The sequence below is a fragment of the Nannobrachium achirus genome (genome assembly GCF_963921795.1).
Source record: "Nannobrachium achirus genome assembly, chromosome: 12".
NCBI classification, from domain to species: domain Eukaryota; kingdom Metazoa; phylum Chordata; class Actinopteri; order Myctophiformes; family Myctophidae; genus Nannobrachium; species Nannobrachium achirus.
Genome location: NC_137832.1, coordinates 39,369,449 through 39,383,066, shown reverse-complemented (window position 1 = coordinate 39,383,066; position 13,618 = coordinate 39,369,449). Strand labels below are relative to the sequence as shown.

The 13,618-nt window shown below is 43.2% G+C and overlaps 2 protein-coding genes across 2 annotated transcripts in view; both read left to right on the top strand.

Moving 5' to 3' along the window:
• Nucleotides 1-1,331: 1,331 nt before the first annotated feature.
• On the top strand, nt 1,332-2,435 carry foxd5 (forkhead box D5; the record flags this gene model as incomplete). The annotated part of the gene is made up of 1 exon (XM_080738632.1): nt 1,332-2,435. One exon carries the CDS (start codon nt 1,332-1,334, stop codon nt 2,433-2,435), a length of 1,104 nt encoding a protein of 367 aa, XP_080594758.1.
• A 6,070-nt stretch (nt 2,436-8,505) lies between these two features.
• The window catches only part of pgm5 (phosphoglucomutase 5), a 46,708-nt gene continuing 41,595 nt past the window's right edge, over nt 8,506-13,618 (top strand). The window contains exons 1-5 of the mRNA XM_080738926.1: nt 8,506-9,140; nt 11,072-11,234; nt 11,882-12,028; nt 12,211-12,336; nt 12,852-13,042. Coding sequence (XP_080595052.1) covers nt 8,883-9,140; nt 11,072-11,234; nt 11,882-12,028; nt 12,211-12,336; nt 12,852-13,042 — 885 coding nt within the window. The 5' untranslated portion in view covers nt 8,506-8,882. The remainder of the gene's footprint in view (nt 9,141-11,071; nt 11,235-11,881; nt 12,029-12,210; nt 12,337-12,851; nt 13,043-13,618) is intronic.

The window sequence follows — 13,618 nt, the reverse complement described above, 5'->3', positions numbered from 1 at the left end:
ATGTAGCAATATCCAGTAGGCCTACACCACAAAATTAGTTAATTGTGTTGTTGTTGTTTTTATCTTAAATTGGTGCATTTGTTTTGTCTGACCAAATCGACTCGGGATTACTATAAACTCACTTGAGAGTCAGGTGGGAGGGATTTTCCCATCGTACTCATTTGTAATGGAGATGAATGACTATGGACGACCCATGTATCGTCGCGTTGGAAAGGTTTGCTTTGAGGATCACTTTGGTCATTCAGGCCGGCCATAAACCTGAGCTGATCCCCGTAGCCCTGAGCACACTGTGCAGCTGGGCCGTTTCCTATTCGATTCTAATGCTGATCGCCTCGTTAAGGCGGCTATAGTCCCCTTTTCTCCCCGGGCCGCGGGGAACCTGCCACGGCCATTTTCATGGTCAGGCCACCTGCGGGCATCCAGAGGTGGCAAACTAAACGAAACCGCGGGGTTCCTCTGGGGGAAACGCAGCGTTTCTTATCAGGGGTAGAGGTGTGGTGTTAAAACTTACCAGCGCATCCCACCTCCAGCCGCGCTACTGTGTGCTGCTGCTGAGGCCCAAGTTTCTAAAACAGGAAATGTTCCCATGTTCAAAGCACATCCTACTACATTATGCTTGAAATGTTTATCAAAGCAGCGGCATAATGTGGGCACATCTGCATTTTTTTGGTTGGCCTATTTGGTTTCCCACGAACTGACAATGAAAAGCCTTAATAACTAGTTGTTTTTCTTTCGTTAATAGCTTATATTTATTTATTTAATCAAATCTTCAGTTTTTATTTCATTTAGCATGTTTGGATAGCAGTTTGTACATTTAACATTTGGGAATAGGCCTTAGATCATTGGACATAATGTTTAGAAAAGGCCTATAACAATTCAGGAGCTTTATTGGCATGCGAACATCTACATTGCCAACGCAAGTGTCAAAATATAATAAGCAATAAGACTGCATAGCCTAAGTGCGAATCCTGTGAATGTAGGGGATTGCAGCAATGCATAGATAGACTATTAGCATTTGGAGGATTCCCCCTGCAGAAGCCCCCCTCTCCCTCCCTCCCGCGTTGTTTGTCTGCTGTGGCTTCCCGCGGCGACAGGCTCCTCTGATAGGTTGTGAGGGTGAATGGGAATGGCCTGCAGGGCACCAGCTTGTCCTCCTATAAAGCCCAGACCACTGCCAACACCAGGCAACGAGAAACGGAGATCAGGATAATACCTTCAGTTGCTTTGGTGCGCCTTTACGCATGAATGCGAGCTTATTAGCCTTTTACGCACACTAAACTTTTGGAAAAGTTTTACGCGCCATTAAATAGGCTAGTCAACACTTGGTCATCATGACTCTCTCCAGTGAATTTGAAAGTGCACACCATACTACCGTGGTGCATGGAGAGGACGAGGATATTGACATCATGGGAGAGGACGAGCCTGCCATGAACGGCCACGTCCAGCTGTATGGAAAAGAATGCGCCACGGACCCGGGTTCCTCGGCCGAGTCCGGCGCGGAACTGGACTGTTCAGAGTTCGACTCCTCCGAAGAGAACAGTTTTTACGCAGACGCACCGCTGTCCAGGAGACCCCAGGACCCGTCGGTGAAGCCTCCCTACTCCTACATCGCCCTGATCACCATGGCCATCCTGCAGAACCCGCTGAAGAAACTGACGCTGAGCGGCATCTGTGATTTTATCAGCAGCAAGTTCCCTTACTACCGGGAGAAGTTCCCCGCATGGCAGAACTCCATCAGGCACAACCTGTCACTCAACGACTGCTTCATCAAGATTCCACGGGCACCTGGCAACCCGGGCAAGGGCAACTACTGGTCGCTCGACCCGGCCTCAGAGGACATGTTTGACAACGGCAGCTTCCTCAGGCGCAGAAAGCGCTTCAAGAGAAACGAGCCCGAACTGGGCCAAGATGGACTTATGTTTTATCCGAACTTTAATTGCTATCAACGACCGTCACCATACGGGCGCCCGTACTGTGTCCCAGGCCAGGCGAGCGCCCCGGTTGCGCCCCTTCGTTACATGCCACTTCAAGAGGGCATCGTGCCGCTCCCTACCTCCTACCACCTGCCTGGTCCTTACCCAGGTGGTCCCCACGGCCACGGGACCGACCGTGACTCCAGAGACTTTGCCGTTGTACCATCATTTGTGCCCAGCACAAGTTTCACAACAGCATCCGCAGAACCGAAGGCGCAAGCAAAGTGCTCTTTCAGCATTGACAGCATCATGAGCAAATCGTCAGTTCGCACCGTTCCACAGAACTCTAATCCTCAGCAGAGGTCTTTTAGCTATGGGCATCATCATATGTTCGCGGCTCCCGCGCCCTGCTTGGTTCCGAGTCTTCTCCAGGCCCCTGGGAGTCCATTCTGTCCGCCTGCCATGCTGAGCCCTGCTCCTTCAATACCAGACCACTTCAGACTGGCTTACCCACGCTGTTAAAGACACTGACAAATAATGTTCACATTTTCATTATGTGATTATGATTTCTGCGCATTTCTTAGAGAAGTGGTTAATTAATTGAATGTTATTTATGTACCTACATTCAAGTTATGTCTGATGGAACTAATGTAAATATGAGATTGATAATATATTTGTGAATGTCTATAGACGCCTTATTTGCTGATCGTAATTTTGGTGTCGTTCCAACCTGTCAAAATAAATGGTAAAAAATATCTGATACTTTGTTTGTTCATTTAATCACTTGACCGCACTGAGTACTGTAGGCGAACCAACACAGTTCTTGGCCTATACCAAAAAGTAGCTGACATATGAACAAGCATTTTTGTTGGTCTAATATGAAATTCTGCTGATATAGAAAAAAATATATAGAAAAAAACAAAAAAGGAAAAAACAAGCTCAAATGTATTTTACACCAATGACATTGTTTTTGTTTGTTGCAATGATGGATTTTTTATGCGATCATTGGCATTTTGGAATTTAGAAAAGATTGGAATTGAAACCTGAAAAACATATTATTGAATTGTATTTGTTTTTCAATAGAAACAATAGATTTTGCCATCAAGCCTACTTGTCTATATTGGTATCTATTCCAATTCAATTCAAATTAGCTTTATTGGTTTGCGAATCTATATGTTTACATTGCCAAAGCAAATATCAAAATATGTATAGCCATTCCCAATCATATAACATTTAAACATTTCATAACACAGTGACACAAAGTTGATCTAAAACACAAATAACATGCAGTATTTCAGCAACAAGATAAGAAATACAGTTGTCTCCAAGGAAAGGAGACCACATTTCAGTAGGCCTAAATTACCTTAAAGGAGTAGTTCACCCCAAAAATTTCTATAGATACTCACCCCGTGTAGACTTGAGTTCAATAATATTATTTTGTTTTTAAGTCAATGATTTGAGGAGACTCTTTGTAGGCCCATTGATTCAATGGGGGTACATTTATTATAAGTTAAATTATTGGCTTAGGAATGCGATAAAATCTTATTATCGAACTCAAGTCTCCATGGAGTGAGTATAATCGATGGAAAAATTACCATTTTGGGGGTGAACTACCCCTTTAACTCCCCATCTCTCCAGCTCTTCAATAAACAGAAAATATTTTTCTCAGATGAGTTACAAAATTTCAGGCAATCAGGAGAGTATCCACTCTAGTTCCAATTTTGTCTGCTCATTTCTTTGTGTAATCACTTCCAATTTCACTTGTTTAATCTGTGCCCAGTCTGAGTTCTCTATATCCTAATTGGATAACATTGGTGGTGAGACATGGATTCTCCTGTCACTGAACAAACACTTATTTTAACCAAAGAAAATCACTACCTTTGACTGCACTGTTTCTTTCATGCATGGGGCAGGGCCCGGAATATATTCCTTTTCCACAATTGTGACAGTGTCTCATCTCATCCTTGATCCAATCAATCAAGATTTTCTTCAATGTTCAAGGTTGTACTTTATTGTTACATCTTTTGTACAGTTAACATAAGAGTAAAACTTTTGGTTTGGCTTCCCTCAGACAAAGCAGCGGTAAATATAACAGCAGAAAAAAGATAGTATTAATGACGTAGAAAGGTTTAGGGAAAAGAAAGAGAGTGCAAAAGGCAAATGAGCAAAGAGAGAATAAAAAAGCATCCTCAAATGTGCATGTGCATAAAGTGTTGTATATTGTATACACATCATTTTTTTCCAGTAGTTGTTACTGTACCTAACTTTTTGTAAACAACTTCACAGTATATTCTACCATATGTGCAACAGTTTAGTAGGCCTATTCAACTTCACAGTATGTATGTACAGTAGGTGCAACCTACACTACCAGTGTCCAAATATAGCCAAGTTGTCACCTTGTATATAGGCTAAGGGTAAATGTAAAGTTAGTTAGTCACTTTGAGGGAAGTAAAGGCCATGGAATAAGGCCTGGATCTCTCTAACTTTCACGCAAAAGATGACACTCACTTCCAGAGAAATTATACCCTGACATGTTTAGTCAATTTGCATGGTCAAAAGTAATGCTAATGTTCTCATGTCGTTTTAACACTTGAGGTGAGGCCTGACAGTCCATCTTGAGTAGGCATCATGTAGAGTTAGAAGTGTCAGCTTTAACAAAAAAGTGTGAAATGTTTAATTACGAAACAACACAAAAAATAACCAATGTAGGAATAAATTATCAGTTGAATAAAAGGTAAACGTAGTTAAAATAGTGGGATCAATTAAGGCTTTATTAAGTCCCTGGTGCAACCGCAGCGCGTTTGTGTTCTTTCCTTTGCTTCTTTGGGTCATCATTATCATTATGATATATGTGCTTCCACCGCAGAAGTTGTAAATCAACCATAAATAACGATATGATATATATAGCCTATTTTAGGAAATTTAGCCTACATCATACGTCCCATCAAAAACATCACAGTTCTTCGGGCGCGCCATAAGGTGGCACTGTTGACCATGTTTTTTAGTAGGTCTATATGAGGCGAACAGGATGCTGCCTTTTGATTGATTGATTGAAGACTTTATTAGAAGTTTGCATAGGAAAAGGTACAGTTTCATGACGGTACAGTTCACTGGTACAAGGTCTACTAAAAGGAGATCCATGAAAAGACTAAGCTTATTTCCACTGGAAACCATTTAAGTATCTCATATAACATTGAATGACAGACAGATAGAACACAGTACTATGCAGTAGATATGTAAAGAAAAACAAAACAAAGACAGTAATTCTTAAACAAACAGTATATACAAAGAAGGGGCAGGGGAGGGTAGGGTTGGGGCTAGGTTCATTATTACCAGTTGCGAACGGCTGCTGCCTGTAAGTGGCTTTTCAGGGCAATTTTAAAGGATGCAAGTGATCCACACTCCTTTATGGCCTTCGGTAAGGCTTTCCACATTTTGGTGGTATAGCAGAAAAAAGAGTTTGACCCTTTGTTGGTTTTGACTCTGGGTTGAAAGTGATCTGTGGCGCTGCCTCTGGTGTTGTAATTATGGACATCCTTAATGTTTATAAAGTATTTTGACAGGTACTTGGGTATCATAGTGGTGTAGTGTATCTTGTACACCAGGCCCATTGCAAGCTGCTGTACTCTGTCATCTACTCTGAGCCACCCCACTCTTAATTGGTGAGTAGCGGTGAGGTGAGTCTGATAGGGAAGGCTAAGCAGGACCCTAATTAGTTTATTTTGGGCTGTTTGGAGTTTAGTTTTCAGGGCTTGTGGGGCGTCACGATACCATACGTGGACTCCGTAGTCAAAGAGGGGCTGGATTATTGCACCAGCTATGGTCTTCAGTGTGTTAAAATTGACCATCGGGGCTATCCTCTGTAGGAAACGAGTTCGTTGGTTGATTTTATTTATTACTTTAGAAGTCATCTTTTCACTGGAAAGATTAGCTTCCAGGATACATCCTAAGTAAGAGATTTCGTTTTTTCGTGTTATGACCTTGTCACCCACTTTGATTGTGAAGTTATCGACCTTTTTGAGGTTATGATTTGTTCCAAAGAGGATGGACTCCGTTTTTCCCAGGTGAATTGATAATTTGTTGTCGTTAAGCCATGTGCAGATCTTACTTAGTTCAGAGTTAAGTGTCTTCTCAACCTGCAAGTGGTCCTTGCCCGAGACTAGGAGAGCCGAGTCATCCGCGAACAGGAACAGGTTGCAGTCACAAGCAGATGCCATGTCGTTCACGTATATTAGGAACAACAGAGGCCCCAGTATGCTACCTTGAGGAACACCACAGCTTACTGGGAGGGGGGGGGACATGGTACCGTTAATCTCCACCACCTGTTCCCTCCCCACCAGGTAAGATTGCATCCAACTCATTGCTGCGCTGTCAAGACCGATGGCTTTTAGTTTCTCAATCAGAATAGAATGATTTACGGTATCAAATGCCTTCTGGAGGTCCATCATGACCATGCCGCTATATTTGCCGTCATCCGCTTCGCGTTTGATTTGGTCAGTCAAATAGAGAAGGCATGTGTCGGTGGAATGAGATTTTCTGAATCCAGATTGGAACTCGTAAATCAGATTATTCTCATCGAGATATCTTGCAATCTGTTCGTAGACTATTTTCTCCATGACTTTGGATATGGAGCTGAGAATGGAAACGGGACGGTAGTTTCCAGGGTCTAGTTTGCTACCTTTTTTATGCAGGGGGGTTACTTTTGCTAGTTTGAAGTCCTGTGGGACATGACCCTGTTCGATGGAAAGGTTAATTATGTGGGTAATGATTGGAGCAATGGTGGCGGCTGAATCTCTGAGAAATCTAGCTGGAATTTTATCAAGGCCAGTGGCCTTGTGCTGAGGTAGGGCGCTCAGTTTTTTAAACACTTCATCAGTTGTCACTGTGGCAAGTTTAAAACTGTCTTTTATGACACCCAGTTTATTGTAGTATTTCTTAACAAAATTTATACCATACCGCCCAGATGGGGCGACCAGTCTTTCAACCAGTGAATGGGCCATGGTGGTAAAGGTTTTGTTAAGATGGGTAGCTACTTCACATTTGTCAGAAATGAGAGCGGCGTCCGTTTTGATGTTTATGCTGTGGCATATGTTTTTAGATTTTAAGCCTAATTGGTTGTTAAGCAACTTCCATAGGTCTCGTGGTTTATTTTTGTATTCGTCGATTTTGGTGTCGATGTAGTCTTTTTGGGCGGATCTACATAGTGCGATCGTCTGGTTTCTGAGTTTCTTGCACTGAGCAGTAAGATGTTTGATTTGGATCTTGAGGTCAGGGTTGAATTTTTTCCTAAGCTTTTTGCAACACTTTCGTTTTTCATCGTACTTTTTGTCTCTGAGTTTAGCTGATTCGGCTATATCTGAGTTATACCATGGCTCTTGGCGGGCTTTAACCCTGGTGGTTTGCAAGGGGGCCACGTCGTCTAGAGCATTGGTCAATTTGGTTTTAAAACCACACCATGCTCCTTCGACATTTGTACAATTCAGTTCAGAAGAAAAGTCAGTATTCGCTAGTGTGTGATTTAATGCCTCACTGGAGTAGTTTTTGAGGCTTCTAGCTACCACTGTTTTGTGACCACTAGCCTTGGGTTTGTGTATTTTACGCGTACAGTAGATCATGTAATGATCACTAAGACCGCATACAATAGCCCCGCTAGCGGTGACTTTGGATTTGTCTGTGGTTACGATGAGATCTATGAGGGTTTGGGAGTGCTCCGTCACCCTGGTAGGTACGGTAACGAGCTGAGTGAGACCATATTGATTACATAACCCATTAAAGGACTTGAACAGGGGTGCTTCTTTACGCAAAGCACAAACATTCCAGTCGCCCAAAGCATAATACTCAATACCGTCCACCTTTGCTAAGCTCTCCTCAAACACCTACATTGATTTCATTCTGTCTTTTGTTTTGTTTATTATTATCGTCTTGTTCTTGCTTTTAATCTTGCATAGCACGTTGAGACTTTTGAGTCTGTGAAAGGTGCTTACAAATAAAACGTATACGTAGGCCTACTTACTTAGGCCTACTAGGCCTAAGTAAGCCGACTGTCAATCGGTTTAACCTGTTTGGGTTGTCGAACTCGGAAGTCAAGTGTAATTTTAGATGAAATATTTTTGTCCTCCTAAATTATTTGAGCATATTTAGGCTGTAAATCCACACAGCAACTTACAGACATATAGCCTAATATAATAGCCAATTAAGCCAATGATGCCAACTTTTGATGTTGCCAGATGTTGATGCTAATTGGTTAATTAGCCAAATATTTCCTCCCCTAAAACTACTTGCGTTAACCTTCTGGCCGCTGACAATGTTCGTTAACATGCAGAGCCTCAGCCTCCCATTTCATAGGGCTTCATACCGCTGTCGCTAGTGTGGACAGACACAAGAAGTGTCCGGTTGCCAGACACAATCCTCTCTTCAGCCCATATTATGGTCTATTTTAGTCCCGAGGCGCAGCTGATTGTGGGGACTGTTGGCCCTCCCTGGCTTTCTGGCAGGCAGGCGACTGTCTGTCCGCGTGGAGGAGCGTCAAAGAGGGAGTTGTCAAGCAGAAGAGGAGAGTTCGCTCTCCGTTTTGCGCACTTGGCATGCGCACTCACTTTACTTCCATGTTCCAACTAAGAAGAGGCAAACTCACAAAGCATCATTAGCTACATTTTTCATGTGGTAGACTACGTTATTTCACGCTGACGGTGACACTGCACGGAAACAAGTTCAAGTTCACGACGAGGCAAGAAAAAACTTGGCGACTCTCTGTCTCTCTCTCTCTCCATTCCAGTCGACTCATCATCCCTGCGGAGTTCATTTGTGCGCTGTCCTTGTCGAACCAATCGAAACATCAAAAGAATCCTCACATTGCCTCCCCTCTCCGCCCTGGGCTCCTGTAGTTAACCAGGGGCCACTTCTTGTGGTGACTGAGTGAGAACTGAGTCTGCGAAGACTTCTCGGTTGGTTGGGTTCCTTCCGTGGAGGATGGAGACGAGCCCCATCCCCGTGGTGACGGTCCAGACGACCCCGTTCGACGACCAGCGGCCAGGCACCAATGGACTGCGGAGGAAGACGGCGGTCTTCGAGGGCAAGAAGAACTATTTACAGAACTACATCCAGAGTGTGCTGTCTTCCATTGACCTGCGGGACCGACAGGGATGTACCATGGTGGTGGGCAGCGACGGCCGCTACTTCAGCCGAGCCGCCACCGAGGTCATAGTGCAGATGGCTGCTGCCAATGGGGTATGATTGATTGATTGATTGATTGATTGATTGATTGATTGATTGATTGATTGATTGATTGATAGGCTATAGCTATATCCTATTTCTTTCCTAAATCAATCAGTGTCCCTTATGACAGAAAAACAAGACAGAGACATACAGTAACACACAATATCCATATTTATTATTTATCCTTAAATAATATTTGTCCAAGGACGACCTTCATATAAAAAGTATATCGGCTAGAAACTATAAAGGTGTGCTCTGCAGAGTGCATACCTCTGCCAGAAGGTGGCAAGGCCTTTATCCTGGCTGTAGGGCTGTGTAATGTCTGATTTATAGCCTACTTTATCATAGATGGTTTCCCATAACGAAAATAGCCTATCTGCTATTTTTGGTGTGCAATCTATGCTGCTGGAGCATAAATTAAGAATGAGTCATAAAGCATGAGTCACGCTGTATTATTTGTTAACCTATATTTCTGGAAGAACGGGACACTTATGATGTTGTTATTGACTATAAGAAATATATTTTGTTAAATATTCACCGGTTGACGAACTAGCACTTTCTGGACACTTTATTTGATATTGTGAAAACCCTTTATGTTATTATCCTTATTATAGGAGGATGTTTAAAAAACATACAACGATGATGGGGTTCATCATGATGATACAGCATATTCTTATATTTAACCCTCAGAATGTAATTAACATTCTTCTTTCTTTCTTTTTTCTTTCTTTGTATAGTATATTTAACACCAATCAGATGCTTGTCCTAATGTTGAGTCAGAGGAGAAGATAAATGAGAGTGGAATGAGTTTTCCCCCCTGCCCCTGGAAAAGGGCTGCTCTCAGATCTTTGTGATGGGTTTGGACAGGTTCCAAAGGAAAATCTGAAGGGAATATAATTTGTTTTTTAGATTGGTCCATTTTCTTTTTCTGCTGGCCCAGCCAAATGTCTCTTGCTGCCTGCCTTATCGACACTTCCATCCATCCTGCTCTACTTTCCTGCCTACACCCCCACCCCATCCCTGATCCCTCCCACGCCAAGCTAGAGGCTTTGGGGATACCCTGTCATGTGGCATCTGGCCAAAACTCAACATTCTGGCTATAGTACTCAGATAATACTCAGGTTCATTTATTATTTAGATACACATGCACAAAACAGTAACAATGGTGTGAATTTATGGTTTACAGATTTTACTATAATTTGGACTAGTTGTCTTTCTCACACACATACAGTAACAGACAGTACACATACAGTATGCACACTGATGTTAGGAGGATGCAGTGACGTCAGGAGATTGAATTCCTCTCCAATGAGGACACTGCTATTTAGAATGGCTGAGATGCAAGGGGCAGCTGATGTCAGCAGCACTTTTTAAACGGAAGAGCCACCTAGAATGGAGTGTTTAGGTTGCCTCCTAGCGACGAATACTTTTTGTTTAATGCTCTACTCTTCTCTAGATCACTGGTTTCACCACTTAAGCCCTCTATTTACAGTATTTCATCATAGGAACATTTGCGAAAATAGCCAATCAACAAGCTTATATATCAGATATTGTTACAACTTTTTAAACCAGAGGTTTCTGTTGTGTCAACATCAGTGGTGACAGTGTCTGACATCATGCTGATGGGGCCTCCAAGGGCTGTGGTCTGTCCACCCACTGTCCACCCATTAGCCAAATTTAATATAGGATAGGATAGGATAGGATAGGATAGGATAGGATGTTTATTGCTACATACTAATTCCATTCGGTGTGAATGTTCTCATGACACAATTAAAGGACACTGTGAACAAAACCAAAAAAATTGATTGCAAAAAAAAAAAAAAAAAAAAAAACTCTCCTGGTGTGTGAAAAGAAAAAGGAGAAAAGCGAAACAAAACAAATGTTTTGTGTTTCCTGGAATGATGGCGCTTAATCGCTCCTTTACGATTTGTGGTGCTATACAGATTGGACGCCTGGTGATTGGCCACAACGGCCTCCTGTCCACCCCTGCTGTTTCCTGCATCATCAGGAAGATCAAAGCCATTGGTGGAATCATCATCACAGCCAGTCACAACCCTGGAGGCCCAGGCGGAGATTTTGGGATCAAGTTCAATGTGGCCAATGGAGGTGAGCACAGTGAGGGTGCAGTGGGTGTCTTCTCTCCAGTGGTGTAGAAAGTATCTATACCCCAATGTAGAATATACTTGAGTAAAATTACAAAAGTACCGGTGTGCTCGCTGGCCTACCGGTCCAGGCACATAACACATAGGCTAAGTGTAGCCTGACAGTGTGTCGCTGGTTCGATTCCCAATCCCGACTGCCTTTGCTGCGTGTTACTCCCCATCTCTCTCTCCATTTCCTTTCTGTCCTATCAATAAAGACATTACATCCTTTTTGAAAAAAAGAAAGAAAAAAATAGAAAATTGACAAAAGTACCAAAAGTAAAGGTGCTCAGTATGCATGTCCCATTTCAAGTTTTCAAAATGTATAAAAATCTTTTGAAAATAGGCAATCTACAGGCTCACAACACATCACATTGCGACATAGCTTGTATTTTCAAAAAACCTAAATATAAAGAGAGCTTAAGTGGTTCATGGATGTTTACATTACACTCATTCAGTTAAATCAACATGTTTAATTCAGGCTCTTTGAGGCCTGGGGGTGAGATTTGAGAGGACTGGAAGATATCTGAAGGAACATCTGATGGTCATTCAGTAAGCTAGATGTAAGCGTCATTTCTTGATATTAACCCTTCTCTGTCCTCCCACGTTCAGGCCCATCCACAGACACGGTGATGGAGAAGATCTCTCAGGTGAGCCGAACGCTGGAGGAGTATGCCATCTGCCCTGACCTCCGCATTGACCTCTCCAGGCTAGGACGGCACGACTTTGACCTTGAGAACAAGTTCAAACCTTTCCGAGGTAGTCTGTCTTCTGGAGCTTTGCCATTGTTTACTCAGTGGCCTGTTTAACAAAATGTGTCATCTGTTAGACTGTTACTTGGATGGATGGAGTGACAAAACACACACATGGTCTCTCCGTTTATATAATTACCTAAACACATTGTCATCCAGGTGCAAACCTTTCTTTCTCTGTGTTTCCAGTGGAGATAGTGGACTCAGTGGAGGTGTACCTCAACCTATTACGAACCATCTTTGACTTCAACGCCATCAAGAATCTTCTTACGGGACCAGATCAGCTCAAAATACGCATAGACGCTATGAATGGAGGTAATGCAGTTCTTTTTCAGTATACTAACCACATGAACCCTATTCTAATCCGGGGGCAAACAATTGGCTAAAACAGCAATTTACAAGCTCACAGCGCATTGCACCTTGACGGGTTGTGAGCTTGTAGATCACTATTTTCGGCGCAGAGATTTTGGGTAGCGGGGGAAAATCCCACCCAGTGGGAGTGAGCGGTGCCTTAGCCTATACCACAGTACACAGTATTATTTAAAACACTTAAAGGCTGCTCAACAGCGCCACTTGAAGGTTGGTCACCCAGCGGTATTGCCGCTGTTGAGGCCGTACTGATACGAACAGACAAACATACTGTATGGACAGACAGACATATACAGCACATGCGGTCAGTTGTTGGAGCGGTTGGCACCGCTCAAAATATGAGGGGGCCTAGTATAGATGCCAGGGGGACTCCGGTCAACAAAGTATCATGTCTTATCAGCTCATGGTGAGCAGAAACTTGTAAGCCAACCGCTCTCCTTTCCTCATTTGTTGCATTGCAGTGATGGGCCCCTATGTGCGTAGGATCCTGTGTGACGAGCTTGGGGCCCCTGCTAACTCCGCTGATAACTGTGTCCCCATGGAAGACTTCGGTGGCCGACTTCCAGAGCCCAACCTCATGTACGCCACATCACTGGTAGACGCCATGAAAAGCGGGGACTTTGGCTTTGGAGCCGCGTTCGACGCTGATGGGGTAAAACATCCGTTTGAGAGACACCGTGAGATGATGAGAGGGAAATGCTCCATTTATTGTTTGATTTGTTAGAGGGTGGAGAGGGTACCTTCTTTCTCTTATTGTTGATGAAGATCCAGTCTATTTTGTTTAGATTTAATTCAGACAGATACTACCACTAAAGAGAGACCTGTTTCTTTTTAGGCAACACTCATAAAATAGCACATGGGACACAAAGATTTGGTGTCTGGGACAATTCTGGGACAGTAGATCAACGGATCATCATTCATCATTCTCTCTTTTGCTGATCAAGCTCTTTCCACCCCCCCCCCCCCCCCCACACACACACACACACACGCACACAAACACATTCAATTAAATTCAAAGGAGCTTTATTGGCATGAGAAAACATGTGTTTACACATACGCACGCACGCACGCACGCACGCACGCGCACACACACACACACACACACACACACACACACACACACACACACACACACACACATTACATGGAAATGTATGTATGGACTAACTGCATACAGTAGTGAAGTATTTACTTCCTCCTACTCCTTTTTGGACTTTTGAAAAATAAT